The sequence below is a fragment of the Zootoca vivipara genome, chromosome 8, assembly GCF_965207765.1.
Source record: "Zootoca vivipara chromosome 8, rZooViv2.hap1.1, whole genome shotgun sequence".
Taxonomy (NCBI): domain Eukaryota; kingdom Metazoa; phylum Chordata; class Lepidosauria; order Squamata; family Lacertidae; genus Zootoca; species Zootoca vivipara.
Window position 1 is genome coordinate 86,358,481 of NC_142591.1, and position 27,621 is coordinate 86,386,101.

Genomic DNA, 27,621 nt, shown 5'->3' on the forward strand with positions numbered 1-27,621 from the left:
CAGCAGTGTGATGCAGCAGCTAAAAAAGCCAATGCAATTCTGGGCTGCATCAATAGGAGTATAGCATCTAGATCAAGGGAAGTAATAGTACCACTGTATTCTGCTCTGGTCAGACCTCACCTGGAGTATTGTGTCCAGTTCTGGGCACCACAGTTCAAGAAGGATACTGATAAGCTGGAACGTGTCCAGAAGAGGGCAACCAAAATGGTCAAAGGCCTAGAAACGATGCCTTATGAGGAACGGCTTAGGGAGCTGGGTATGTTTAGCCTGGAGAAGAGAAGGTTAAGGGGTGATATGATAACCATGTTCAAATATATAAAAGGATGTCATATAGAGGAGGGAGAAAGGTTGTTTTCTGCTGCTCCAGAGAAGCGGACACGGAGCAACGGATTCAAACTACAAGAAAGAAAATTCCACCTAAACATTAGGAAGAACTTCCTGACAGTAAGAGCTGTTCGGCAGTGGAATTTGCTGCCAAGGAGTGTGGTGGAGTCTCCTTCTTTGGAGGTCTTTAAGCAGAGGCTTGACAGCCATCTGTCAGGAATGCTTTGATGGTGTTTCCTGCTTGGCAGGGGGTTGGACTGGATGGCCCTTGTGGTCTCTTCCAACTCTATGATTCTATGATTCTATGATTCTATTATTCTAATTGGCCTCATTATGGACTCATTGTTAAAACCGTGTATATGGAAGACAATCTTACTCGCCTACGAGGGATTGCCGAAGAAGAATGCTGAAGGGATTGCCTTGGCTTGAGGTGTATATATTTAGGAACCACTTTATGGTTGTAAGTTGTTATAAATTGTTTTAAATATTGTGGGACCTTAGGGTGAAGGGCAGGGGAACAAACAAACAAACAAATCAATCATGATTTGATGCAGTTGGAAATGAGTTGTGTGTCTCCCATTTTAGCCTCTAGGCTTGGGGTCCATCATAAATATCTGCCTAGAGGCTTCTTCTCCCCTGGGACCCTCCCCTCCGCAGCTCCAAGCTCTTTCCCCGATCCAAATGTGCATTGCAAGGCAAGGAATGAGAAACGCTTAAAGCACACCGATTTTTATTTACCATTGAAAGGACAGGAAGCGGTAGATTCCACACAAAGGAGCTACATTGGTCACCCATCTGTCTACTGCAGCCTGTGTGACGGTTGCAGTGCCCAGGAACAGGGCAGAGAGATCCCTACATCTGGATTCTGGACAGCACCCTATGGATCCGGGGGCAGAAAGACGGCACGGCTCCCAGATAAAACTCTTCGGAAAGAACATGATGTTAAGAAGAAAAGGTAGGGTTTGGCCGGGCTTCTTCACTGGGCTCCAGAGGCCAAATTTGCAGCAGCAAGGGAAAAGGACCGAAGTGCCACAGAGCATGTATGGAGTCCTTGCCGCTGAATTATCTGCAGCCCAACTTCAGACATATTGGGGGGGGGGGGAGAGAGAGAGAGGCAGGTTTTTCAATCAAGAGGTGCGTCTTCCGGTTCGATCTGAGATCCAGCAGCGCCTCTCTTTAGAAACCCAGCTGATGAGTTTTTGGAGGAAGGTGAGGAAGGGACAACGCTTTACTTCACGCCAAGGGCCGGCTCCTCAAATGTGAGATAGAAATTGAGCCATAGAACGATTGAGGAATTCAGTGGTGGACTTGAGTACTATGGCACCTGTCAGGCTTTAGGGAATCGGCTCCCCCCCCCCCGTGGCAGTAGATAAGCAGAAAAAAGGAAAAGGGAGTCTTCTTATCATTTAGAAACTTTAATAATCACAGTGAGAGAACAAATAACACATCTCCTAGGAATGACGGTGCTCCCAATTAAGGTTTCCACCCCCTTATGTCCCTATTAATCTACATCACTTCTATGTCTTGTAATCTGAGCCTGTACCCTCTGTGCTTTGTGTACTTTCTGTTTTGCCACTATCTCATCTCTCCTTGACCTTGGGGAGAGCAGAGGAATGCTTTCCAGAGACAGTGAATCTGTTAACACTCTCTCCCAGTGTTTCTTCTCCTAGCTGTTCCCCATCCACTATTTCCCAGCTTCTGCCTTCTGAACTATGTCCCTCTACAAACCACTGTTCCAAATCTATACTGTCTTCCTGCTCCTGGGAAGATTCAGGGACAGGAGCAGGGGGGGGGGGCTCCCACCGTTCCTCCTTAGTGCACCCCTCCTCAGCACAGTCCCCAACAACACCCTGTGTGAGGCCAACATTTGACATCCCAGCCCTCTCACTGCCTTCCCAAAAGTGGGCAAGGAGGCGCCAGACTTAGGGAAGGAGGTGCAAGGGCTACAGCAGGGTCTCAGAGCCCTCTCAACTCCTTCCCTAAGCTGGGAAAGCAATAACTAGGCTTTGGGAAGGAGGCGGAAGAGCTCTTAAGACACTGTCAGAGCCTCATGTGTCCTTCCCAAAGCCCAGCACCTCGGCTCAGCACCCAGTGTGGGTGCCCCACAAGCACAGCCCTAAATCCATCCCTGTAGAATGATTACATCTGACTTTGCCAAGCTGGAGCTGCTCCAGCTGTTCTGGACTATAATTCCCATCAGGCCCAGCCAGCGTGTGTCCTGCCCAGAGGGCTGTCTTTAAATAAGTCATGCTAGTCTTTCCAGCAGCAGTCACGAAATTAAAAGACGCTTGCTTCTTGGGAGAAAAGCAATGACAAACCTAGACAGCATCTTAAAAAGCAGAGACATCACCTTGCCTACAAAGGTCCGTATAGTTAAAGCTATGGTTTTCCCAGTAGTGATGTATGGAAGTGAGAGCTGGACCATAAAGAAGGCTGATCGCCGAATAATTGATGCTTTTGAATTATGGTGCTGGAGGAGACTCTTGAGAGTCCCATGGACTGCAAGAAGATCAAACCTATCCATTCTGAAGGAAATCAGCCCTGAGTGCTCACTGGAAGGACAGATCGTGAAGCTGAGGCTCCAATACTTTGGCCACCTCATGAGAAGAGAAGAATCCTTGGAAAAGACCTTGATGTTGGGAAAGATGGAGGGCACTAGGAGAAGGGGACGACAGAGGACGAGATGGTTGGACAGTGTTCTCGAAGCTACGAACATGAGTTTGACCAAACTGCGGGAGGCAGTGGAAGACAGGAGTGCCTGGGGTGCTATGGTCCATGGGATCACGAAGAGTGGGACACGACTAAACGACTAAACAACAACAGTCTTTCCAGGGTCCCAAGCAGAGAAGCATCTTCCTTTTTTGGCCCCGCCATCTAAGATGCTTTGAACAGGACATGCCAGGGACGAACCCCGGTCTCTCACCCCTGAACTACCGGTAGCAGCTTTCCTCCCCATGATTTACCCAGCTAGGACTGGCTTATGGCTTCTGAATTTGTCCCTTATTATTCACACCAGCGGTCAGCCCAGTTGGGCACTGGCCCAACGACCATTCCCTTGCCCAACCTCAGGGGACATTGTGTTTCAAGTAAAGAGGGCAAGCGGCCATCGTAGATGGGAACCAAGCCTAGCTGGAATTCCAGTATCTGCCCACCATCTAGACTCGGGTTGTGTAGACAGGTAAATAAACCATATATCGTAGAGATGCCACAGCCTCTGCTGTGCCCCATTTCCAAAGGAAGCCCAGACCCTGGGTAAAGCGCGCCTGCAAACCCTGGAAACACGCACCGTTTGGAGATTGGGGTGGCGTGTGAAAATGCAATAAATAGGAGAAGAGGGAGAGGGGAGCTGTTGCTTGGGCATCGTTCAAGGCCGTGCTGTGGGTATGGGCGCCTGTGTGCTCGCATCCCCGTTCTGCTTGAAAGGCAAAGAAAGTCCCCAGTCTCTGATTTTGAGGATTGTGACAGCCGGGCCTTTGTCCGCCCACTCTCTAGTCTCTGGCGAAGGACAGCCCAGACCTCGCCACGCCTGCAGGCAAGCGAGAGGTGCGCTGCTGCGCTCAAAGTGCGATTCTGTCCTCAAAGATGGAAAGCACCAGCAGGATGGCCCAGCCAGCCAAGAGTCCCACATTTTGCAGGGCAAAGAGGAGCCACGGACGCTTATCTTTCACGTTCATCAGGGCCGGGAGCTGCAAACCGGAACAGAGAGAGGAGATTAGTGAGAACCACAGAATGGATCCCACAACCCCAGTCTCCTTGTGCCCCCGATTTCAGTCTAATTCTTTAACCCACCCCTTTCCCTTCCCTTCCCTTCCCTTCCTTGTCCCGCTCCTCCAGAATTTGCGCGCAGAACTCATTCATGCCCGCCATCTTTTGTTTGTGTACATCAGAGACAGTGGGGTGCATCATACTAGGACCCAGGAGACCAAGGTTCGAATCCACGCTCAGCCATCACGAAGCTCCCTGGGCCAGCCACTGCCTCAGCCTAACCTACCTCGCAGGGCTGTTGTTGTGGGGATTAATTGAGATGGGAGGGAGAACGGTGTACGATACGGCGCACTCCTTGGAAGAGAAGGTGAGATATAAACCAGGCAGAGGGCCTTCTTGGTAGTGGCGCCCGCCCTGTGGAACGCCCTCCCACCAGATGTCAAGGAAATAAACAACTCTCTGACTTTTAGAAGACATCTGAAGGCAGCCCTGTTTAGAGAAGTTTTTAATGTTTGATGTTTTATTGTGTTTTTAATATCCTGTTGGAAGCTGCCCAGAGTGGGCAGATGGGCGGGGTATAAGTAAATAATAATAATAATAATAATAATAATAATAATAATAATAATAGCAACAAATAAATAATCAAGCATAAGAAGAGGCAGACGGCAGGATCAGGCCAACAGAGTCCAGCATCCTGTCCTCCTTGTATGGGATGCCCAGAAGGAGGGCCTGAGCAACTCTCGCCCCACCTGCGACTCCCAACTACTGGTATACTCGGAGACACCTTGTCTGAGCAAATTACAGAGTTTAGCCATGCCCTTTTCTTTGGTCCAGAATCTACCTATATTCAGCTTCACTGTATGTATAGTGGGTGAGTTCTAGCACCCACCTTCCCCACACTATTCAGGGGTGCCGACTTGCCCTCAGGACCGTAGGTGCCTGCCGCCACAACGCAGGTATGTGACGGCACACGCACTACATGCAGGCTTGTGTTTGTAACGGCGCACGTCCGCGTTGCGGCGGTTGGTGGCAGCGGCTCCTCTTCCTCCTCCTCTCCACAGCCAGTGGAGGCGCTTGAACTCGGAGGCAGGGAGACTCTGTGTTTCTGTGTCTGAGCCTCCCCCCTCCCGCCCCGGAAAAGGGCGCCTCGCTGGCTGCCTGTGGAAGGTGGAGCTGAACCCCTTCTTTCTCAGAAGCAGCGCCACTGCCGGCTGACTTGGTGACGTTGCCTTTGTAGGTACCCAGACCCCAAAATTATATTGTTGTGTGTGTCCAAGCACCCAGGGCCTCCTGGAGTTGGCTGGTATGACACCATTTGTGATTTCATATGCTTCTCCCATGTCCCCACTTAGACGTGTTTTCCCTAAACTAAAAAGCCCCAAATGCTGTAACCTTCCCTAATAGTGGAAAGTAGCCCTTGTGATATTGTATGATGGGACTCCCTGACCCTCACGGTCCCTTCCAGGTCTACAATTCTATAAACCACCTGCACCCTTGGATTTTAGAGCACTTTAACTGTCTGGGCTTCAAAAGTTTCTTTTTCTTCCTGGAAGGACACCCATACACTCCGAATAACAGAAGTGCACAGACAGAGAACGTGGAGGAGGAAGCAAGCTTGTTTTCTCCTGCTCTGGAGGGTAGGACTAACCAATGGTCACAAGAAAGGAGATTCTGACTCAATGTCAGGAAGAACTTTCTGTTGGCAAGAGCTGTTCAACAGTGGGACGGTTTCCCTCGGGAGGTTGTGGACTCTCCTTCCGCGGAGGTTTTTAAGCAGAGGTAGGATGGTCATCTGTCAGGGATGGTTTAGCTGAGATTTCTGCATTGTAAGGGGTTGGACTAGAGGACCTTTGGGGGTACCTTCCAACTCTACGATTCTATGCAAGGAGGTCGCCTGAAATGGTGACGCTGCAGAAGTGTGATCCCAGTGAGAAATAATCTGATCCTGGGCATGTACAGAAAACTCCCACACCTATGCCATTATTATTATTATTATTATTATTATTATTATTATTATTATTATTATTATACCGTCCTTCATTTGAAGAAGCTTCCCAGTAAAAAAAAAGTCTGTTTACAGTACATGTTAAAGGGTACTGAAGTAGTCTAATAATGAGGAATTAATAACCGTATCAGCAACGCCCCAAAGAGAAAACGTACTGGAATTAAGGAGAAACATTACAGACTTTATTTTCATTTTGTAGTTTGTTTGTTTTTTATATTGTATGTTTTATGTTGTGAACCGCCCTGAGATCTATGGGTATAGGGTGGTATAATAATAATAAGGTGGGAGAACGGTAAGAAAAGGAGAACAACTGCCAGGGGTATAACTCTCATTCCTTACCATATCGCACAGGGCCACGTAAAGGAAGAGGCCAGTGGCCACGGTGAAAATCCAGGCCTCGAACTCGTCTCCCGTGGACACAGAAAGCGCGATGTAGAGGCCCACGAAGGCTGTGAGGGCGCTGAGGAAGTTAAGCAGCAAAGCCCACTTGACGCTCAGCCCGGCGTGGAGCAGCGCGGCAAAGTCCCCTGCAAAGGCGGGAGGAAGATGGTCAGCCATTTGTTAGCTGAGATTCCTGCACTGCTGGAGGTTGGACTAGATGATGCCTGGGTTCCCCTGTAGGTCTACAATTCTGTGATTCTACTAGGAGCGGCGAGAGTCGCTCAGGTATCACGCAGCCAGAAGGAAACACCCCATCCCTATCATTCGGGGATGTGTGGGAGACACCTTCCTTCAGATCCCTGCTCAAAAGCCGACCAGGATCTACCTCCTAGGCAACGCTATCTTTAACTTGCAGCATCCCACTCTGAGCGCTTGCCCCGTTGAACGGAAATGCAAAATCCCCGCGTTTTGCCACCATGTGGCATATCTTGGCTCAGCCTTCCCCATCCTGGTGCCCCTCAGATGGTGTGTGTTCCCATGATCCACAGACAGCATAGCCACAAGGCGCTAAGGCTGATGGGAGTCATAGTACAACATACCGGTATATGGAGGGCGCCAGGATGGGAAAGACTGAGCACCCTGAACTCACAATGGCCAACCAGATGCCCCAGTGGGAGACCAGCGAGCAGGATTCGAACACAAGAGCAACTCTCCCCTCCTGTGGTTTCCAGCAACTGGGATTCAGAAGCACCGCTCCCTCTGACTGCCATCATGCCTAGTAGCCTTCCATAGCCCTCTCCTGCTCCATGAATTTGCCTAATCCTCTTTTAAATTCACCCAAGTTGGCGGCCATCCCTGCCTCCTGTGGCAGGGAGTTCCACAGTTTAACTATGTGCTGCGTGAAGGACTTCCTTTTTGTCTGCCCACCAGCTTCCTCCGCCACAAAAAAATAAATCCCAACCCATGTAATGCCCAACCCCTCCTCCCTCCGCACCGAGCTCGTGGGGCAGTTCGTGGCACAAGACCGCCAGCGAGGTGGCCAGACCCGTCTTCCAAGACGAGGAGAAGGCAGCGCCGACGGCCAGCCCGTCGGCGAAGTTGTGGATGGCGTCTCCGATGGTGATCATGTACGGCAGCATCCTCTGCTCTGCGGAAGGAGCAAATGGGAGACATCAGAACCTCAGAACGTAGAAGAGCCTCTTGGATGAGGCCAGTGGCCCCAGCTAGGTCTGCATCCAGTCGTCCCAGTGGTCAAAAGGAACTAGGAATCTAGATGGCTCACCCAGTCCAGCCACCTGACCTCATAGCAGGACCTGAGCACAACAGTGTTTTCTAATGGTTGTTCCCCGTTATCTGGTACTCGGAGATAGACTGCCCCTGGTCATGGAGGTTCTGCTATTACAACAGACCTCCATAATAGACCTGTTCTGAACCGTGGCCAAACAGATGCCCCACCTGGGGAACCTGCAAGCGGGATCCATGCACAAGAGCCTTCTCCCCTCCTGCGGTTTCCAGAAACTGGGATTCAGAAGCTTTACTCTGACAAATGGAAGCATTATGCTCCATCAAAAGCATTAATGTTCCATGCGTTTGCCTATTTCCCTTCTGGAGCCGACCCAAGTTGGTGGCCCGCTCACTGCCTCCTGCGGGTTCCATAGTTCAGCTACGCGACGCGGAAATAAATGCTTCCTCCCATGTGTCCTCACCCCCCTCCAGGACACACAAAGAGCAGTGTGTGTGAAACACAAGCCATGAAACCCTTCACATTTTCCTTCCCAGCTGGCAGCCTTCAGCCCCTGCCTGCACCCTGCTGGAAAGCAGGCAGAGCAATTCTGCGCAAGCTGTCAGTGACCCTCCCCAAGCCCCCCCCCCATCATGCTGGGGGATTCAGCCTGTAACACAATGCGCCATTTGTTCTGAAAACGAGAGGGAACTGTGGCAGGAGTGGCCCAGTGGCCTAATGGATAAGGCATCAGCCTCCGGAGCTGGGGATTGTGGGTTCAAGTCCCACCTGGGTCGGCCGGCTTCTTTTGTTTTAAGAGAATTCTCCCCCCCCCCCCCAAAAAAGGAGGAAATTTGCAGACAGGAAACCTCAGATATCAGAAATTAGGAGGAGGGTTAAATCAAGGTGGGAAGTTGGGGAGGTTTTGAGTGCCAATTCAGAAAACTTCTTGGCTGAAGGGGAACCAAAGGTGTGTCTGGGAAGCGGGGTCCCGGGTTTGGACCTATGATTTGGGCCCCATCAGAAAGTGGCCGACAGGAGTTGCAGTCCAAAACATCTGGAAGGCACCAGGTTGGGGGAGACTGATTTAGGACACAACAGAGATTTGCTTGCGTTGCAGAGCGATGGCGTTTCCCGGCCCTCGAGACCGGCTTCATCAAAAACGCAGGATACAACCCCCCAGAGATCTCACTGAGGGTAAACTCATATACAGTGGTGCCTCGCTTAACGAATGCCCTGCTTAACGAAATTTCCGATTAACGTAAGGATTTTTCAAGCGGAGCTTGCCTCGCTAGACGAATACGTTTTACGAAAAATTCGTCTAGCGAATCGTGGTTTCCCATAGGAATGCATTGAAATTCAATTAATGCGTTCCTATGGGCAAAAAAAAAAATTCGAAAACAATTCAATGCATTCCTATGGGATTCGCTAGACAAATTTTTCGCTATAAGAAAAGACCGAATTAATTTCGTCTAGCGAGGCACCACTGTAAACCCTACAGACTCTTGGAGTGGGGTATCGTTTTAGGGTTTACGTTGGGAGCCCAGATTCCACTTTGCAGGTGTTCGTTTTGCTGCTCTTGGTATCAATTCCCTGCGCCTTGATTTTTAGATCTTCTTATGACATATGCGGGGATTGTTTGATTTCCTCATGGCCACTGACACATCGCTTAGGACTACTTGGGTTACAGTTTTGTACTTGCACAAATATTTCTGTGTCTTTAAGTTGCCTTGAGCGTGGTTTTAACTACGGAAAGGCGACATACAAGTGAACGATTGTGTTCATGGTTTTGCTCTGAGCAGGTCTTTTGTTTCATTATTACATTATTTCCTGTTTTTATAATTGTGTCTCTGCTTGTTATAACCTGCCCCGAGGCATGGAAATGTTAGAAATCACAATCGTTTAATCAAAGCAGCTTCTTGTTGTTACGTTGTGAACTGTCCTGAGATTTACAGGAATAGGGCAGTATACAAATTTTAATAATAATAATAATAAAAAATAATGCTGGACATGTCAAGGAGGAGTCTCGTCTTGTCGCTGGACAAGACATCTCTGGTGCTTACCCCGACTGAGGTTCTCTTTCTTCCGCATCCGGCTGAAATCTGCCTCCTCAGCAGTCACCTATTAAGAAAGAACAGGCAGGTAGAAAAAGGGAATGCGAGACAGGCTCAGCCTGCATCCCACTTGGGGCCACACAAAAAAGGCCCTGCTTTTTCGAGGCACACTCCCTGCCTTCTGTTCATTTCCCGAGCCCTCCATTGTATTAGTAGCATTATTAATTAAATTTAAAGAGTCTCCTACATATGAAGGCACTAGGCAATTCATAGAATCGTAGAATTGTAAAGCTGGAAGGGACCCCAAGGGCCATCCAGTGCAACCCCCTGCAATGCAGGAATCTCAGCTAAATAATCTCGGATAGATGGCAATCCAACCTCTGCTTAAACACCTGCAATGAATAATAGAATTGTAGAATTGGAAGGGACCCCAGTGGTCATCTAGTCCAACCCCTTGCAATGCAGGAACCAAAGCCTCATCTAGACAATTTTGCTCCCCCTTGGAACTCCGCAAGAAGTTTGGGGATGAAGCTCAAAACTGATTGGCGCCCCCTGCTGTTGGGCTCCCTGCCATCTGCCCTACCAATGGCTTCCAGCCACCAGACCAGAGGCATTTCTGCACAGCCAGGTTTCGACATAATATTGTATATTTTAGCCTTCAGAGCAGAGCGGTTTGTATCTATGGGAACTGCAGGTCTTCCTCAGACAGAACGTCTATGGCTCCATTGAGGGTGCTTCCCTCAAAATGGAAGATGCTTGTGGTGTAATGGTTAGAGTGTTGGACTAAGACCTGGGAGACCGGGGTTCAAAGCCCCACTCAGCCAGTCACTGTCCCTCATCCTAACCTACCTCACAGAGTTGTTGTGAGGGGGGAAAATGGGGAGGGGAGAAACCGTGTACAACACTTTTGAGCTCCTTGGGTGGATAGGTGGGATATGAATGTGAGGAATTCTGCATCACAGGGGGTGGACCATAGCTGTCAAGTTCTCCCTTTTCTCGCAAGGAAGCCTATTCAGCCTAAGGGAATTTCCCTTTAAAAAGGGAGAACTTGACAGCTATGGGGTGGACTAGATGAGCCTTGGGATCCCTTCCAATTGATTCTGTTATAATAAATTTAAATTAAATTAAAAGGTGAGTAACATAGTTCCACGTTCTCTCCTCTCCAAATAAACCATAACATTTTGAAAAGGGGTGTGTGTTTGTGTGTGTGTGTGTGTGTTTTCTTTTTAAGCATACATTTAAAAAAGCAAACATTTGGGGGGCAGACTTCTCTCCTGTTTTGGAAACAGGACAACAGAGCAATCGTACACTCAAGCTGACTTTAGAGGCCAAAGATTTGGGAAGTGACCACTACCCCTTTTTGCTGTATATTCTGGGTCACTGTTGCTTGTTTTTATTTTAATTCTTCAAAGGGTGTGTGTGCATGCCCCACTGACTCAGACTGCTGATTTCTCCCACTTAAAAAAAATAAAATAAAAATCAACACAGGAGTTAAGCAGCAAGAGCTTACTTAACCTAACAGGGAGGCACCGTGGAGCTGTGTAATAGGCTCCTGCCTTGCATGCAGAACGTCCCTGGTTCAATCCCTGACCTCTCCAGTTAAGAAGGATCTCGTGTGGCAGGTGATAAGGAAAATACCCTTCCCTGCCAGAAAACCTGGGAGAGCTGCTGCAAGGCAGGGAAGACAAGAATGGGCCCGATGCACCAATAGTCTGGTGCAGCGTGAGGCATTTTCACATAGCCACATATTTCTTCCCGCACATCTTTATTCCTCCTTCCACCATAAGGTGGGGCTGGAAAATCATGCTTGGGTTCTGGATAAAGGCATGGCACAGAATTGGGCAAAGGAGGAAAGAGGAAGTCAGAAATTTATTTTTGCGGCTGACTTTTGCTCTTGCTTTTTTGCAGGAGATCATAGAATCATAGAGTTGGAAGAGACCACAAGGGCCATCCAGTCCAACCCCCTGCCGAGCAGGAAACACCATCAAAGCATTCTTGACATATGCCTGTCAAGCCTCTGCTTAAAGACCTCCAAAGAAGGAGACTCCACCACACTCCTTGGGAGCAAATTCCACTGCCGAACAGCTCTTACTGTCACTCACAAGCTCCTGGAATGCCGGGCTACGGGCGGAAGCAGCTCTTTGCTCGCCTCTGGGTATCTCAGAGTTCACTGCCTCATCAAGACTGCACATGAGTCAACAGTGTGATGCAGCAGCAAAAAAGGAAAAGGGGGAAAGGCTAATGCTCTTCTAGGCTGCATCAATAGAGGTCTAGTGGTACTTGAAGTCATAGTCTCACTCGAAGATGATTCAGTGTCTAGAAGCCAAGCCTTATGAGGAATGATGGAAGGAGCTGGGTATGTTTAGCCTGGAAAAGAGGTGACTGAGAGGAGATAGGAGAGCCATCTTCAAATATCTTAAGGGCTGTCCCATGGAAGATGGAGCAAGCTTGTTGTTTTCTCCTGCTCTAGAGGCTAGGACTCCAACCAGCGGCTTCAAGTTACAGGAAAGGAGATGTCAACTCCACCAGGAAGAACTTTCTGATGGTAAGAGCTGTTTGACAGTGGAACAGACTCCTTTGGAAGTTGGTGGGCTCCCCTTCCTTGGAGATTTCTAAGCAGAGGTTGGGTGACTAAACAACAACAACAATGTTTTGCAGGGGGTTGAACTAGATGACCCTTGGGGTCCCTTCTAACTCTAGGATTCTAAGTATCCATGAGGACTTGTCTCCTGGGTTAAAGGAGCAGCCTTCATCTACAAAAGTGCAGAGTTGGGCAAGCTGGCACCTTCCAGATATTTTGCACTACAGTGGAACCTTGGTTTATGAACACCTCGGTTTATGAATTTTTGGTTTACGAACGCCGTGGACCCATCTGGAACGGATTAATTCACTTTCCATTACTTTCAATGGGAAAGTTCGCTTCAGTTTACGAATGCTTCAGTTCATGAACAGACTTCCGGAACCAATTACACCCATGCTTCGGGTTAAGTACGCTTCAGGTTGAGTACTCCGCGGACCCGTCTGGAACGGATTAATCCACTTTCCATTACTTTCAATGGGAAAGTTCACTTCAGTTTATGAACGCTTCAGTTTATGAACAGACTTCCGGAACCAATTGTGTTCATAAACCGAGGTACCACTGTACTGCTCCCATCAGCCCCTGACCAAACATCTGGAGGGCATTGGCTTGGCCAAAGCGGACTCTTACTTTTGCTCGGGATTCTTCTCCAGTATCTCGAGTAATCTTTGCTTAGCCTCAGACTCAACCCAGAAATGCATAAAACAACCCAGAGAGAGTGACGGCATCTCACCGGCGGGGATTCCAACCCCAGGGTGGGGGGAGGCACGCAGGGCAGGCCACTCACCAGGTCAGCGTGAGAAGCACCTTTCTCCTGCTTCCTCCTCTTCATCTCGTCTTGGTAGAGCTGCAGGGACATGCCGTGGTCGCACTGGTGCCCTGTGCTGTGCTCCTGGGTGGGAGATACAAGGGAACATGGCATCCGATGGGACCCGTGCAGTTACTAGGCAACCAGCAGGAGTTCAATCCCTGCTCATCAGCTGATGAGCAGGAGGTTAAATCCTGCTTTCTGCAGGGATCAAGTAGGCACCCCAGTTCCCCGCAAGATTGAACCCTGCTCATCAGCTGACATCACCCACCCATCAGGGAGGGTGATGTCAGCTGACGGAGAGGTGAGCAATTTTTTTTAAGGACTCGCTGGCCACACTGGGTCAATATTGCAGTGGTGGACCCTGGGTTCTCAAATTTCAGCAGCACCCTGTGCGGCGCTAAAATCCCTCTTGCACTCTGTTCCACAGCAATGTTCTGGTGCCCCCTGCAGCAAGGCGCACAGCTACCCAAAAAACACCTCTGCGGATGGGCCTGCAAGCCACAGGCTCCTCACTTCTGCCCCAGGTTATGGAGACAGCATTGTGGGCGGTGCCGAGCAGAGGGGGTGCCAAACTGAGAAGATTGAGAATTGAGAAAATCCATTTGTGGGTGCCAGATTTTGGCCTCGCTCAGGGTGCCATATTCCCCATGGTTGCCAAAGTGCGCCCCCGCCCGTTCCCTTCCTCCTCCCCACGGCTGCCAACACCTAGCAGCCGTCTTGGCGAATGTGGACCGGTAAAAGACCAACGCACCTCGTCGTCGTCCGAGTGCCCCAGGAGGATGAAGAACTTTTCGAGGAGGAAGAAGAGGTAGAGCCCCCCCAGCACGGCCAGTAGCTTCCACAGGACATTGTGGCCCTCGGCTCCGTGGGGGTCGTGGGAGTGGCCCTCGCCGTGGGAGTGAGAATGGAGACCCAGGAACTGTGGGCATGAGAGTGGAAGCACAGCTTGGTTTGGGGCGCGAGGCAGAAGCTTCTGAAGGCCACCCATCCCTGCGATGAGCTGGTGTCTCCAAAACGTGCTGCACTACAACTCCCATCCACACCAGCACCCACTATGGCCATGTGATGCTGACCGGAGAGCCGCCATATTGGCTGGGGGCTGATGGGCATTGTAGTATAGCACCAGCTGGAGGGCACCAGATTGGGAAAGGTTGAATTGCGAAAGGAGGGACATTTTTAATCACATGGGGTGGACTTGCCGCAAGGCAAAAGCTTACTGGGAAATGATATATAATGCATTAAAGAAAATGTTTAACAGTACATTTGTGGGAAAAACCAGAGGCATTTCTGTTAGGTATAGTAGGGAATGAGATCCCAAAGAGAGATATAAAACTGTTTATGTATGTGACAACAGCAGCAAGAACTCTTTTAGCCCCAAAATGGAAGCAATGGGAAATTCCATCGCTAGAAGAGTGGCAGACAAAGATGATGGACTATGAAGAATTGGCGAAACCAGCGTGATCAAGCTTTCCAAACAGACTGGAGTAAACTTGTACAATATCTGGAGGACAACTGCAAACAATTAACAACACTAGTAGGTTTGTCATGAGAACACTTGCAATGTTAAGGATTTGTACCTTTTTAAATTTATTTAAAAATTTGTGATTAACGGAAGGAGTGAAATGTAAATAATGTACAAATGTTCTAGTTCCAGGTAGGTAGCCGTGTTGGTCTGAGTCGAAGCAAAATAGAAAAAAATTCCTTGAGTAGCACCTTAAAGACCAACTAAGTTTTTATTTTGGTATGAGCTTTCGTGTGCATGCACACTTCTTCAGATACACTGGAAACGGAAGTGTCAGACCCTTATATATATACAGAGGGTGGTGGGGGTGGGTGGGAATGGGTTTACCACTCCCATCAGCCCATCACCCATTCCCACCCTGAAGGATTTTTTTTCTAATGTACAAATGCTATGAGATAATAATGAATAATGGAAACCATGAGACGGGAGGGAGGGACGTCGAAGCTCGATTCAGCAAATGTGTAATGAGTATAATAAGGATTTGTTTAAAGGTGATAAAATCAAAACTTAATACATATTTTTTTAAAAGGGAAAGGTTGGATCGCGTGCAGCCGTGCACACCTGCATATGGATGCTCTTGCCAGCACACCCGCCCAGAGAGCACAGCCTCAGCCCCGCCAGAAACAGCCCCACCCGCTGTGTGAACTGACCGTGGGGATGAGATGGAGCATGGCATCCCCGGTGAGGGATCCCACCGCCAGGCTGACGAAGAGCTGGATCACGTACTGGTAGGCGCTGATGCAGGTGGTGCAGAGAAGGACCACGATGCCAAACAGGGCACACAGACAGATCAGCAGGGTTGCCAGCGAGCCATAGATGTATTCTGGAAGAGGGCAATGAGGAGTTGCGGGGAAAGAGTTAAAACGTTTCAGAAGATGACATTGTACGTTTCTGAGCACAATTCAAAGTCTTGGTGCTGACCTTTAAAGCCCTAAACTTAGGCCCAGTAGACCTGAAGGAGCGTCTCCACCCCCATCGTTCAGCCCGGACACTGAGGTCCAGCTCCGAGGGTTTTCTGGCGGTTCCCTCCCTGCGAGAAGTGAGGTTGCAGGTAACCAGGCAGAGGGCCTTCTTGGTGGTGGGTTCCACCCTGTGGAATGCCCTCTCATCAGATGTCAAGGAAATAAACAACTATCCGACTTTTAGAAGGCAGTCCTGTTTAGGGAAGCTTTTAATTGATGAATTATTGTATTTTAATATTTTGCTGGAAGCCACCCAGAGTGGCTGGGGAAACCCAGCCAGATGGGCGGGGTATAAATATTATTATTATTATCATCATCATCATCATCATCATCATCTTAAACTATATGCCTAACATATGGGGCTTGACTATTGGTCAGCGTAAATGGATTCTTCGGGCCCTTACATCTGCAAGAAGATCAATATTAATAATTGGAAGGATAAAGATATTGCTCCCTTGGATGAATGGATAGATGGCAGGACATCTCTTGCAACCCATAAACACATTGCTGTCAGAGGAAGATTAAAGGTAAAGGTCCAGTCATGACCGACTCTGGGGTTGCGCGCTCATCTCACGTTACTGGCCGAGGGAGCCGGCGTACAGCTTCCAGGTCATGTGGCCAGCATGACAAAGCCGCTTCTGGCAAACCAGAGCAGCACACGGAAACGCCGTCTACCTTCCTACTGTAGCGGTACCTATTTATCTACTTGCACTTTGACGTGCTTTCGAACTGCTAGGTTGGCAGGAACTGGGACCGAGCAACAGGAGCTCACCCCATCGCAGGGATTCGAACCGCCGACCTTCTGATCGGCAAGTCCTAAGCTCTGTGGTTTAACCCACAGCGCCACCCACGTCCCCCCAGAGGAAGATTATGCATGGACAGATTTAATGCTGTTATCAAAACCATTGTGAACCATGAACCAATGTATATTGAGGGAAACAATAAGCTTATCTACATAAACATCTACAGTACTACATAGTTATGTAACCTTTTTATTGTTATTTTGTTATTGTTGTTTTCCTCTGTCCTTTAAAATGTTTTTTACGTATCCTTTTTCTTTCCCTCTTTTCTTTCTTATTTACTTTAACTCACTAATACTCTCAATAAAATTTAAATCTTCGAAAAAGAATGACACAGGGAAAAAGAAATCTGTTGAAGCACTGCTGGGCAGAGAGACATGGAGGCCATTGGGAGTGACAGAAGTTTATAAAATTGTGTGTGACACGGAGAAAGCGAATGAAGTTTTTCTCCTTCTCTCCTAACTCTAGAACCTGTGGACCTCCAATGCTGAAAGTTGGAAGACGCAGGACAGATAAAATCATGCAGCGCAGTTAATCTGTGGAACTCACTTCCACAGGAAGCAGTGATGTCATCCAACCCTGTTGCTGGAAACCACAGGAGGGGATAACACTCTTGTTCTCGAATCCTTCCAGTAACTGGGATTCAGAAGCATTATTGCCCCCGATCATGGTGGCAGAGCCCAGCCATCCTGGCTAAAGGTAAAGGGATCCCTGACCATTAGGTCCAGTCGTGACCGACTCTGGGGTTGCGCGCTCATCTCGCATTATTGGCCGAGGGAGCCGGCGTACAGCTTCCAGGTCATGTGGCCAGCATGACAAAGCCGCTTCTGGCAAACCAGAGCAGCACACGGAAACGCCGTTTACCTTCCCGCTGTAGCGGTTCCTATTTATCTACTTGCACTTTGACGTGCTTTCGAACTGCTAGGTTGGCAGGAGCTGGGACCAAGCAACAGGAGCTCACCCCGTCACAGGGATTCGAACCGCCGACCTTCTGATCAGCAAGCCCTAGGCTCTGTGGTTTAACCCCCAGCGCCACCTAGCCATCAATAACCCACTCCTCCTCCATGAATTTGTGGCTATCCAGATTGTGGCCATTCTGGCCTCTTGTGGGAGGGAGTTCCACAGTCTAACTATGCATCGTGTTAAGAAATGCTTTCTTTTATTCACCCCAAAGTCCACAAGCAAGATCAGGACTCTCCCCGCTTGCAATTCCCAGCTGCTGAAGGTAGAGCAGAGCCATTGCGGGAGTGGAATGTCTTTTAGCCCCTTTCATGGCACGGCTCTCTCGTCAACTGGGAGTCCTACACAGAAGCATCCTGAGGAGGACCTTAGTCCCAGACCTTTAACTGGACAGGTTCCTACAGGAAATCAGCAGCTTGTTTTCTAATCGGCTTAAGAGACCCGTTCCTATTTAAGGGTGGGTGGACTCACTCTGCGCAGTGGTGAGCCGCCCATCGGCAGGGGCATTCCGGGGGGCAGAGCAGGCTTTGCTCAGCTGCTGCTGCACCAGCGCTGGGCTCACGCGGCTGAAATCGGGGCTGGAGATTCCTGCGCCTTCGTCGATCCCGTAAATCTCAAACAGGTCACTGGGGCTGAGGCAGACCTGGAAATAAAGACATGCCCCCCAGATGAGTGAGCCACAGGGAGATCCGAAGGAGACCAGTTGCCAGGGAGAAAGATTGTTTTCTGCTGCTCCAGAGAAGCGGACACGGAGCAATGGATTCAAACTACAAGAAAGAAGATTCCACCTAAACATTAGGAAGAACTTCCTGACAGTAAGAGCTGTTCGGCAGTGGAATTTGCTACCAAGGAGTGTGGTGGAGTCTCCTCCTTTGGAGGTCTTTAAGCAGAGGCTTGACAGGCATATGTCAAGAATGCTTTGATGGTGTTTCCTGCTCGGCAGGGGGTTGGACTGGATGGCCCTCGTGGTCTCTTCCAACTCTACGATTCTATGATTCTAGAGGATAAATCTATGATTCTATGATTCAAATGGCCCCTGTCACCATGCCTTTCGCATCCATTTGATCTGTAGCCATTGGAACCAGGCAATTCCTGTTATGTGTTCCGTGGTCTGTGTTTGCCTGAGCTTGAGTCTGGACTAAGGATTCTGAGCTCCTGTGTTCTGATTCGATATGTCCAATCACAGAACATTTCAGGATTTGGGCCTCGTGCCATTGGCCCTTGAACTCTGAGTCGTGATTTGCAGCTTGGAAGTTTAGACAGCCAATCACGTTGGGAGTGGGAGTGGCCCAGGCTTTCAGGAATGTATATAAGCCGTTGCTTTGCCCCTGGCTCCCAGTTATGTAGTTCGATAAAGGTTCTTGCTGTTATCACTGGGCCTTGCCTCATGGGAACCCACCTACACTTCAATTCTAGAACCATAGAATTGGTTGGAAGGGACCCAAGGGGTCATCCAGCCCAGCCCCCCACAATGCAGGAATTCTGTCACACTTGACACGGCAAAGAGGTTCCCTTGCTGATTTCTACAGGTCAGCTGGCTGCGAATGGCATAGGAGCAGGCCAGGCCCAGCTTTTCCTGGTCAGATGGCAATCCTAATGGACAGACACACAAATGCACACAGACCCCTGGCTGTCGCCTGGCAAAAACACAGCTAGAATCAGAGTCCTGTTCTCAGTTTCTTGCCTAAGCGCAAAACAAAACACATGGAGTGGGAAAAGAATTTCATCATCTGCTCCTGGGCTCTGTCCTTCATGAGAAACTCACCTGTTCCCAACATCCCCTGATGCATGGAGGACAAGGCAACACCCCCCTCCCCCTCCACACCAGGTGGAAATTAATTCGGTTTTTATTTAAAAGCATTTTTGTGCCCGCCTTCATCGCGTCAGACTTTCATCAGACTTTTTAGTCAAATCCTCCTTTCCCTTGTGGAACATGGAGAGAAGGAAGGAGCCTCGGACCACTGCTGGGAAACCAACGAACAACATCATCATGGTTGCTATCTAGCAGATCCATAGGTGCCAACTCCCTGGGTGGCTGAGCACCCACACAATTCCCCACGAAGGGGCCAGGCACCCACAAAATTATTATTTTTTAATAATAAATTTTATTTTACAACACTTCTAAAAACAACAACATTCAAACCAAATTTTTAAAACTTATTGTAAGAGAGAGGGCTTGCAGAGAGCAGCCCACTCTGCTTACTTCCATCAGATGGGAGAGCAGCAGCAAGTATGGGAGTTTAAATCAGGAACAGGAAGGGTTAAGACGGGTCCAGGGCTCTGCAGAGTCCTGGTGGCTCAGCTCCAGGTTGGTAGCAGGGAAGCAGGGGAGGAGCTAGCTTCAGCAGGGGCTGGAAAGGAGGGAGTAAGTAGAAGGGCACCTCAGGAGCCTGGTTTGGGACCACAGAGGACCCATAGAGCAAGGAGGAGGGGCGTTTGGATGCCCAGTCTTAAAAGGGGGGTCAGAGCCCATGAGACGCCATTGTGGGCTTCTGCCCCATGCAGAGCAGACATGATTTGAGACATCTCACCACTGTATATAGCATGCACAATAAAACTCTGAAAATCCAGAGGATGTGTGGAGTGCTTACTCGGGAGTAGCCAACACCCATCTGTGACACTTATATTTAGGAATTAATTCCTAAATATAAGTTTTTAAAAATAGAAAATGAAAGTAAGATTTAAGCAGAAAAATATATAGGAAAAAAAACAAAAGATAAACCCTCAAACATCCTCTTTTCAACATCATATTCATCTCACATATTCACAATAAACAAAAATAAAGACTTCCACCAACCACACAACACTTCTCTTCAATTTTATCTCTTCTGCATTTCTGCATTTCTTTATCTTCTCAAATCTAACCTTATATATTGTAAAAATCTCTGTTCATTCCCTTTTCTCTTCACAAAGTCATTCCAAACTCAGCCAGATATTCACCTTTGAACCTTGTCTTTTAAAATATTCATTCAGACATTCCCATTCCTTTTTCACCTAATTTTTTTTATTTATGTCTTACTATGTCCGTTAATTTAGCTAACTCCAAATATTCACATAATTTACCCACAAATTTTGTTGCCAGGGCCATGCACACTGCATGGCACCCACAGCTCCGGGCACCCATGGTTGCAGGGCCAAGCTGGCACTCCGGAGCAGACCCTACCCTTGAACCACCAAGGGGGTCTCTCTCTCTTTAGATGTTTGTGATGGGACAGAAAATGCTCCTCACCGTATCCCAGACGTTCGCGTCCTGCTCTCCCGTTCCAGGCAGACTTCGCCTCCGCCGGGCCACGTTCTTCTCCGTCTGGTTTCCAAGGTGGTCCATTTCCTCGCCATGGTGATGGTCAGTGTCATTGCCGTGGTGATGGTCCTCATGATCACCATGATCATGAGGATGGTTGTGCATGGCGCCCTCGTCGTGCGCGTGGTCGCCGTGAGGGTGCTCGTGCCCAGGTTCCCCGTGGTCGTGTCCTGCATGGGACACCTTTGGACCCACTTCGAGCTGATCCATCAGCTTGGCCAAGCCTGTTGCAAACACAGAAGAGGTGTTGCCCTCAGGATCTCTGCCAGGATCTCACCAGATGCCCTCAGGATCTCTGCCAGGTGCAATTACCACCAACCCAACTCCTTGAGCTCTTTGCACGCTCTCTATCAAAGATTTGCGGAGTTGGTGGCAGCAGTACCAGCAGCCAAGGACTTTCAGGTTCATAGCCTGCAGCTGCGATCCTAACCCCCTACCCCCCTTACCTGGGAATCAGGCCCATTGAATTCAACAGGATTTATTTCTGGGTGGACATGGACTAGAGAGATTGCACTGATAATTTTACAATAGCACTCTCACAGAGTCCCCAGCTGAGCTTTTGACATTTGTCTGTTGCATTTTGTAGCTACGCCACACCCAGGTCTATTTCCAAAGATGGATAACTAACTCACGGAACTTGCTGCCGCAAGCTGATGTGGGGGCCACTAACCCAAGGACTCTAACCAAGGGCTTAAAGGGGCAAGGAAGGAGATTCCAACTAAACATAGGGGGAAAGTAAGAACTCGTTTTCTGCTGCTCCACAGCGCAAGACCCGAACTGATGGGATTCAAATGACAAGAAAGGCAATTCCAGCTAAACATTAGGAAGACCTTTCTGGTGGAATGGGCTCCCTCAGAAGGCGTTGGATTCCCCTTTGTTGGAGGCTTTTGAAGCAGAGCTTGGACGACCATCTTTCATAGACGCTTTAGCTGAGATTCCTGCATTCCAGGGGGTTGGACTAGATGACTCTTGGGGGTCCCTTCCAACTCTACAGTTCCCTGATTCCTCTGCAGGGGGCCCAGAGGATCTGCTCCTAGATAGCCCCTTCCCCCAAGAGCTCAGAGTAATAGGTGCAGGTGGCAGAGCTGATTTGTCACCTCCCCCTTCCCTGTCCCCCCTCCTTTTCCAAGAACTCCAGGAGTAAACTTTAGAGCAGGGGTCAGCAAACCTTTTCAGCAGGAGGCCGGTCCACTGTCCCTCAGACCTTGTGTGGGGCTGGACTATATTTTGAAAAAAAAATATGAACAAATTCCTATGCCCCACAAATAACCCAGAGATGCATTTTAAATAAAAGCACACATTCTACTCATGTAAAAACATGCTGATTCCCGGACCGTCCAAGGGATGGATTGAGAAGGCGATTGTGCCCCTGAAGGACCAGGTGCGCAGCCTGGGAGTCATTCTGGACTCACAGCTGTCCATGGAGGCGCAGGTCAATTCTGTGTCCAGGGCAGCTGTCTATCAGCTCCACCTGGTACGCAGGCTGAGACCCTACCTGCCTGCAGACTGTCTCGCCAGAGTGGTGCATGCTCTAGTTATCTCCCGCTTGGACTACTGCAATGCACTCTACGTGGGGCTACCTTTGAAGGTGACTCGGAAACTACAACTAATCCAGAATGCGGCAGCTAGACTGGTGACTGGGAGCGGCTTCCGAGATCACATGACACCGGTCTTGAAAGACCTACATTGGCTCCCAGTATGTTTTCGAGCACAATTCAAAGTGTTGGTGCTGACCTTTAAAGCCCTAAATGGCCTCAGCCCAGTATACCTGAAGGAGCGTCTCCACCTCCATCATTCTGCCCGGACACTAAGGTCCAGCACCAAGGGCCTTCTGGTGGTTCCCTCGTTGTGAGAAGCCAAGTTGCAGGGAACTAGGCAGAGGGCCTTCTCGGTGGTGGCGCCCGCCCTGTGGAACGCCCTCCCAACAGATGTCAAAGAGGAAAACAACTACCAGACTTTTAGAAGACATCTGATGGTAGCCCTGTTCAGGGAGGCTTTTAATGTTTAATAGATTACTGTGTTTTATTTTTCTGTTGGAAGCCGCCCAGAGTGGCTGGGGAAACCTAGCCAGATGGGCGGGGTATAAATAATAAATTATTATTATTATTATCCGGCCCCCAGGCCTTAGTTTGCCTACTACCCATGCTTTAGAGCCATCTGCACTTCAAGGATTAATCTCACCTGGGAACAAAGCTCCCCACCCAGAAACAGGACCTGCCACCCACTTGGAAGTGTGTGAAAAATGAAAGGCAGCCCAGCTCTGTTTCAGGACGGAGGCTGAGCTGGATTTGCCCAGGGCCACACCTGGCGTCCAGGGGAGAGGCGAGGCCACACCTTAGATCTCATCTCCATCAACACAGAGAGAGACACAGATGCACACATCCTTCTCAACCCCAACCCAGTGCTGGCGAAACCCCCCAACACAGGGGGTTGGACTAGATGTTCCTCAGGGTCCCTTTTGACTCACAAATTCTATGACTCTGTGATAAGGCAGATGGCTCGTTTTCAACAGACACAGAAGCAGGAAAGTCACGGAGCAAACTTTCTGCCTGTCTCAGGACCAAATCGACTCCCCTCCCCTCCCCTCCCCGCCCAAACCCTTGCCCACTGCCTTCCTCACCCAGCACCACATTCCCCAACAGTGGGGTGAAATTACCTTCCAGGGTGAGGTTGTGGGTCTTGTTGCCGTATCGCCCAAAGATGTACTCCACAAAGTAGTCCTCAGGGGGGAGGGCATGGAAGCAGCCCCCCGCCAGGGCATGGTAGCCAACAGCTGCCAGCACCCGCCCAGCTGGGTCCGAGGCTACTCGCCTGGAGATCCGTGCGCTGCTCTCCAGGATCTGGTCCACTCCTGCACAGGGCTGGGAAGGAAAGGAGAGCAGGTCAGGCGACAGGCTGAACCTCTGAGGCTGCTCAGCCGAGCAATTTATTTCAAAGAATCCTAGAATTTTAGAGCTGTGAGGGACCCCCAAGGGGCATCTAGTCCAACCCGCTGCAAGGCAGGAAGCACAGCTACTTATTTGTGCTTTATTTTGTAAGCCACCATGACAGCCATGGCTGAAGAATGTCTAGCGATGTACTTAATTTAATGGCGAGACAGAGGAATAACAGCGGGTGGCAGTGAAGGAGGAGAGGACGTGGAAAAGGAACGGAAGTGTGGGAATTTAGCGATGGGAGCAATAAGAAAAGCCTGTGTGTCTTGAGGCTTTTCTGTCTTAGCAATGAGGACTAGAAAGTTGGCCTTGTCATATTTAAATAGTGAAAAAGAAATAATTCCGTTTTTGGGGGAAAAAGAAAGGATTATGCCGTTTGCAGACCTGAAGATTTATTGTGGGTCCGAGAAAGTGCCTGCACCTTTAAGAATTGCAGTCTTTCGACATCTTAGTGCCGCAGTCCCCTTTGTGCAACTCCAAGGGTGTGTCTGTGCACCAGCTCGTTTTTGTACGTGGGATGCTTAAAATAGCACGTGGTTTTCAACGGGAAACTTTTAAGGCCAGATGATTAACAGTAGAGAAGACTAGCGCTGCCAACTCTCCCCTCCTTAATTATAGTGCGACAGACAGATATTCAACAGGTAAAACTTTACCCCATCAGCAAAAGACAGGAAAAGCTTTAGCTGTCTAATTTCCATGCCACCGTGCAGCTCTTACAAGCACAGGAGGCAATGGCAGGGCAGGGGGAATGCTAGCATTTTAATTAAAGGTAAAGGTAAAGGGACCCCTGACCATTAGGTCCAGTCGTGACCGACTCTGGGGTTGCGCGCTCATCTCGCATTATTGGCCGAGGGAGCCGGCGTACAGCTTCCAGGTCATGTGGCCAGCATGACAAAGCCGCTTCTGGCAAACCAGAGCAGCACATGGAAACGCTGTTTACCTTCCCGCTGTAGCGGTTCCTATTTATCTACTTGCATTTTGACGTGCTTTCGAACTGCTAGGTTGGCAGGAGCTGGGACTGAGCAACGGGAGCTCACCCCATCGCAGGGATTCGAACTGCCGACCTTCTGATCAGCAAGCCCTAGGCTCAGTGGTTTAACCCACAGCGCCACCTGGGTCCCTTACACATTAAGCTACACATTAATTATAAACTTATTAAAATCTTACAGTGTATAGGGAAATGTTTTGCTCTGTATCACCACCCTAAAACTCATGGACATCCCTCGAAAGTGAATGTTGTAAGATTCAGGACAGACGAAAGGAAGGCCTGCGTTCCACTGCGCCCACTTCACCTGTGGAACTCCCTCCCACAGGAGGCTGGGATGGCCGCCAATCTAGATGGCTTTTAAAGAGGATGGGACAAATTCATGGAGAAGGAGGGGGCTATCAGTGGCTACTAGCCAGGATAGCTGTGCTCTGCCTGCACAACTGGAGGCAGCAATGATTCTGAATCCCAGTTGCTGGAAACCTCAAGAGGGGAGAGTTGCTCTAGTGTTCGAATCCTGCTTGCTGGTTTCCCATTGGGGCATTTGCTTGGCCACTGTGAGAACAGGAGGCTGGGCTGGACGGGCTGTTGTTGGCCTAATCCAGCAGGCTCCTTCTTATTGGGATGGGAGTAGATCTTGCCAGTAGATCCTTTCGCAGGGGTCACCTCTCTTACCTCATGTCTTTCATTTTCCTGGATGTTTCTCTGAATGGCCCCCATCAGCTCGGCCACCTTCTTTTGATCAGGGCCAGCGGCAGAATTCCCCTCTAAGAATTCGCTCTGCAAAGTGCGGACCTTGGTCACCCAGTCTCCATCCGCCACTGCCTGGCAAGCTGCCGTGGGGTCAGTGAGGTAGTAGACCAGGCCAGCGGAGAACGGCAACAGCTCCGAGGATGTGAGGTTGGCATCCCTGGGAGTTTTTCTCTTTGTGAGTGTAAAAATATCTGGAGCAGAGAGACACTGGAAGGGGGAAAGAGAGAGAGGAGGGGGACAGTTTGTTATTTCTGCACAGATTTTTTTATAGTCTTCACTATTGTGTTTTTTTAAAAATAAACCTGTCAGGGTTGTTAAGACTACTCCTGAGTAACGACCTACCACATACTTGTCTTTCAAAAGTCTTTATTGGTGCACGTTATTTACAGTGTAGTGAGCTGTTTCAGAATCCGACACTGCCCCTTTTCGCGACTTTGCCCAACATAAAAGCCTCGGGACAGTGAATCTCCTCCCCTTTCTCCTCCTCCTTAATTCCGGTGCCGGGGGGGGGGGGAGGGTCTACGATCTGCTTTCTCCCTGTCCACCCTTCCCGCCTCTCTCTCTTCCCGCCTGTGGAGCAGGGGCTCTCCCATGCTGCCAGAGCCCTGGCACTCCTTCTCCGTCTCCTGACTAGCACCTTCAGACCCCGCGCTTTCCTGACTGCTTGGAGATGGACTGCTCCTGATGAGAGGGGGGGATTCTCTTTAATCCCTCCCCCGTACAAAACCCTATGGCGTTTGTTCGTTTTTCCTGTGCAAGCTGCCTAAATGATTCTGTTGATGGACATTTAATAATAAATAAATGACATTTGATGCAGAGTGCTGTTTAATAATAAATAAATGACATTTGATGCAGAGTAGCTTTGAAACTTGCACACGTTGACATGAAAATAAAAGAACTTTTTGAAAGTAAAGTGGCCTCTAAGCTTTGCGGCTCCTCTGAAACTTCTGGAGGGCACCTGGTTGGGGAAGGCTGGATCAGGCCAAGGATCCATTGCACCTAGCGTTCTGTTTCCTGCATCTATCAGCTGGATCAGGCCCTCTGAGATGCTGGGGACAGAACATAAATATGTGAACTTCTCCCCATGGGTGTTATCAGCACCAGATAAGAGGCGAATGACTCACGTGGGATTTGAACCCAGCTCTGACTAGGCCGCTCCGCCTGCAACTAGATGGGTCTGGATAGCATGGGCTGAGACAAACCATGGAGTCCTTGGCTCTTGCCCTGGTGCTGATAAAGGATTGCTGAGCTGTTTTGCAAAGCCTGGACAGGTAGCTTAGGAAGTCGCTAGTTGTTTGAAGCATTTTGAAGCTTTTCTATCAGGTCTGGTTGGGGCTGGATAACATGAAACACAGCCAGATGGGCAGGGTATAAATAAATTACTACTACTATTATTATTATTATTATTATTGGCAGAGGAACCCCCTTGCCTCTTTTTTAATTTAGGGCAAGAAAAAAAACAGACCCAGAAAACTCTGATCCCAAATGCCAGGGAAGTGTAGGTAGGTTCCCACGAGGCAAGGCGCAGCAATAACCGCAAGAACCTTTATTGAACTACATAACTGGGAGCCAGGGGCAAAGCAACTGCTTATATACATTCCTGAAAGCCTGGGCCACTCCCACTCCCAACGTGATTGGCTGTCTAAACGTCCAAGCTGCGAATCACGACTCAAGAGTTCAAGGGCCAATGGCAGAGGCCCAAATCCTGAAATGGTCTGTGATTGGACATATCGAATCAGAACACTGGAGCTCAGAATCCTTAGTCCAGAGACTCCAGACCATGGGTAGGCAAACTAAGGCCCAGGGGCCAGATCCAGCCCAATCGCCTTCTCAATCCGTCCCGTGGATAGTCCGGGAATCAGCGTGTTTTTACATTAGTAGAATGTTTCCTTTTACAGTGGTACCTCTACTTACGAATAACTCTACTTACGAATGTTTATACTTACGAACAGAGCTCCGTCCGCCATCTTGGATGCGGTGCAGATAGAATTTTTTCTACTTACGAATTTTTAGATAGGGTTGCTTCTACTTACGAATTTTTTCTCCCAATGCATTCCTATGGGATTCGACTTACAATTTTTTTCGACTTACAAATGTGCGTTCGGAACGCATTAAATTCGTATCTCTGGGTTATTTGTGGGGCTTAGGAATTTGTTCATTTCCCCCCACAGATAGTCCGGCCCCCCACAAGGTCTGAGGGACAGTGGACCGGCCCCCTGCTGAAAAAGTTTATTGACCCCTGGTCCAGACTCAAGCTCAGGCAAACACAGACCACTGAATACATAACACCAAACCTCCACTGCCTTCCTGGATATTTTCAGAAGA

At 49.2% G+C, this 27,621-nt stretch overlaps 1 protein-coding gene and 1 non-coding gene across 2 annotated transcripts in view; one reads left to right on the top strand and one right to left on the bottom strand.

Moving 5' to 3' along the window:
- Positions 1–1,723: 1,723 nt before the first annotated feature.
- The window catches only part of SLC39A4 (solute carrier family 39 member 4), a 33,217-nt gene continuing 7,319 nt past the window's right edge, over positions 1,724–27,621 (bottom strand). The window contains exons 2-12 of the mRNA XM_035125405.3: positions 25,219–25,503; positions 23,282–23,486; positions 20,554–20,849; positions 17,796–17,967; positions 15,253–15,425; positions 13,832–13,999; positions 13,057–13,161; positions 9,701–9,758; positions 7,410–7,562; positions 6,374–6,561; positions 1,724–4,010 (exon numbers count right to left, since the gene is read on the bottom strand). Coding sequence (XP_034981296.3) covers positions 3,882–4,010; positions 6,374–6,561; positions 7,410–7,562; positions 9,701–9,758; positions 13,057–13,161; positions 13,832–13,999; positions 15,253–15,425; positions 17,796–17,967; positions 20,554–20,849; positions 23,282–23,486; positions 25,219–25,503 — 1,932 coding nt within the window. The 3' untranslated portion in view covers positions 1,724–3,881. The remainder of the gene's footprint in view (positions 4,011–6,373; positions 6,562–7,409; positions 7,563–9,700; positions 9,759–13,056; positions 13,162–13,831; positions 14,000–15,252; positions 15,426–17,795; positions 17,968–20,553; positions 20,850–23,281; positions 23,487–25,218; positions 25,504–27,621) is intronic.
- Positions 8,362–8,434, top strand: TRNAR-CCG (transfer RNA arginine (anticodon CCG)). The gene has a single exon. It is a non-coding gene; the product is annotated as a tRNA-Arg (tRNA).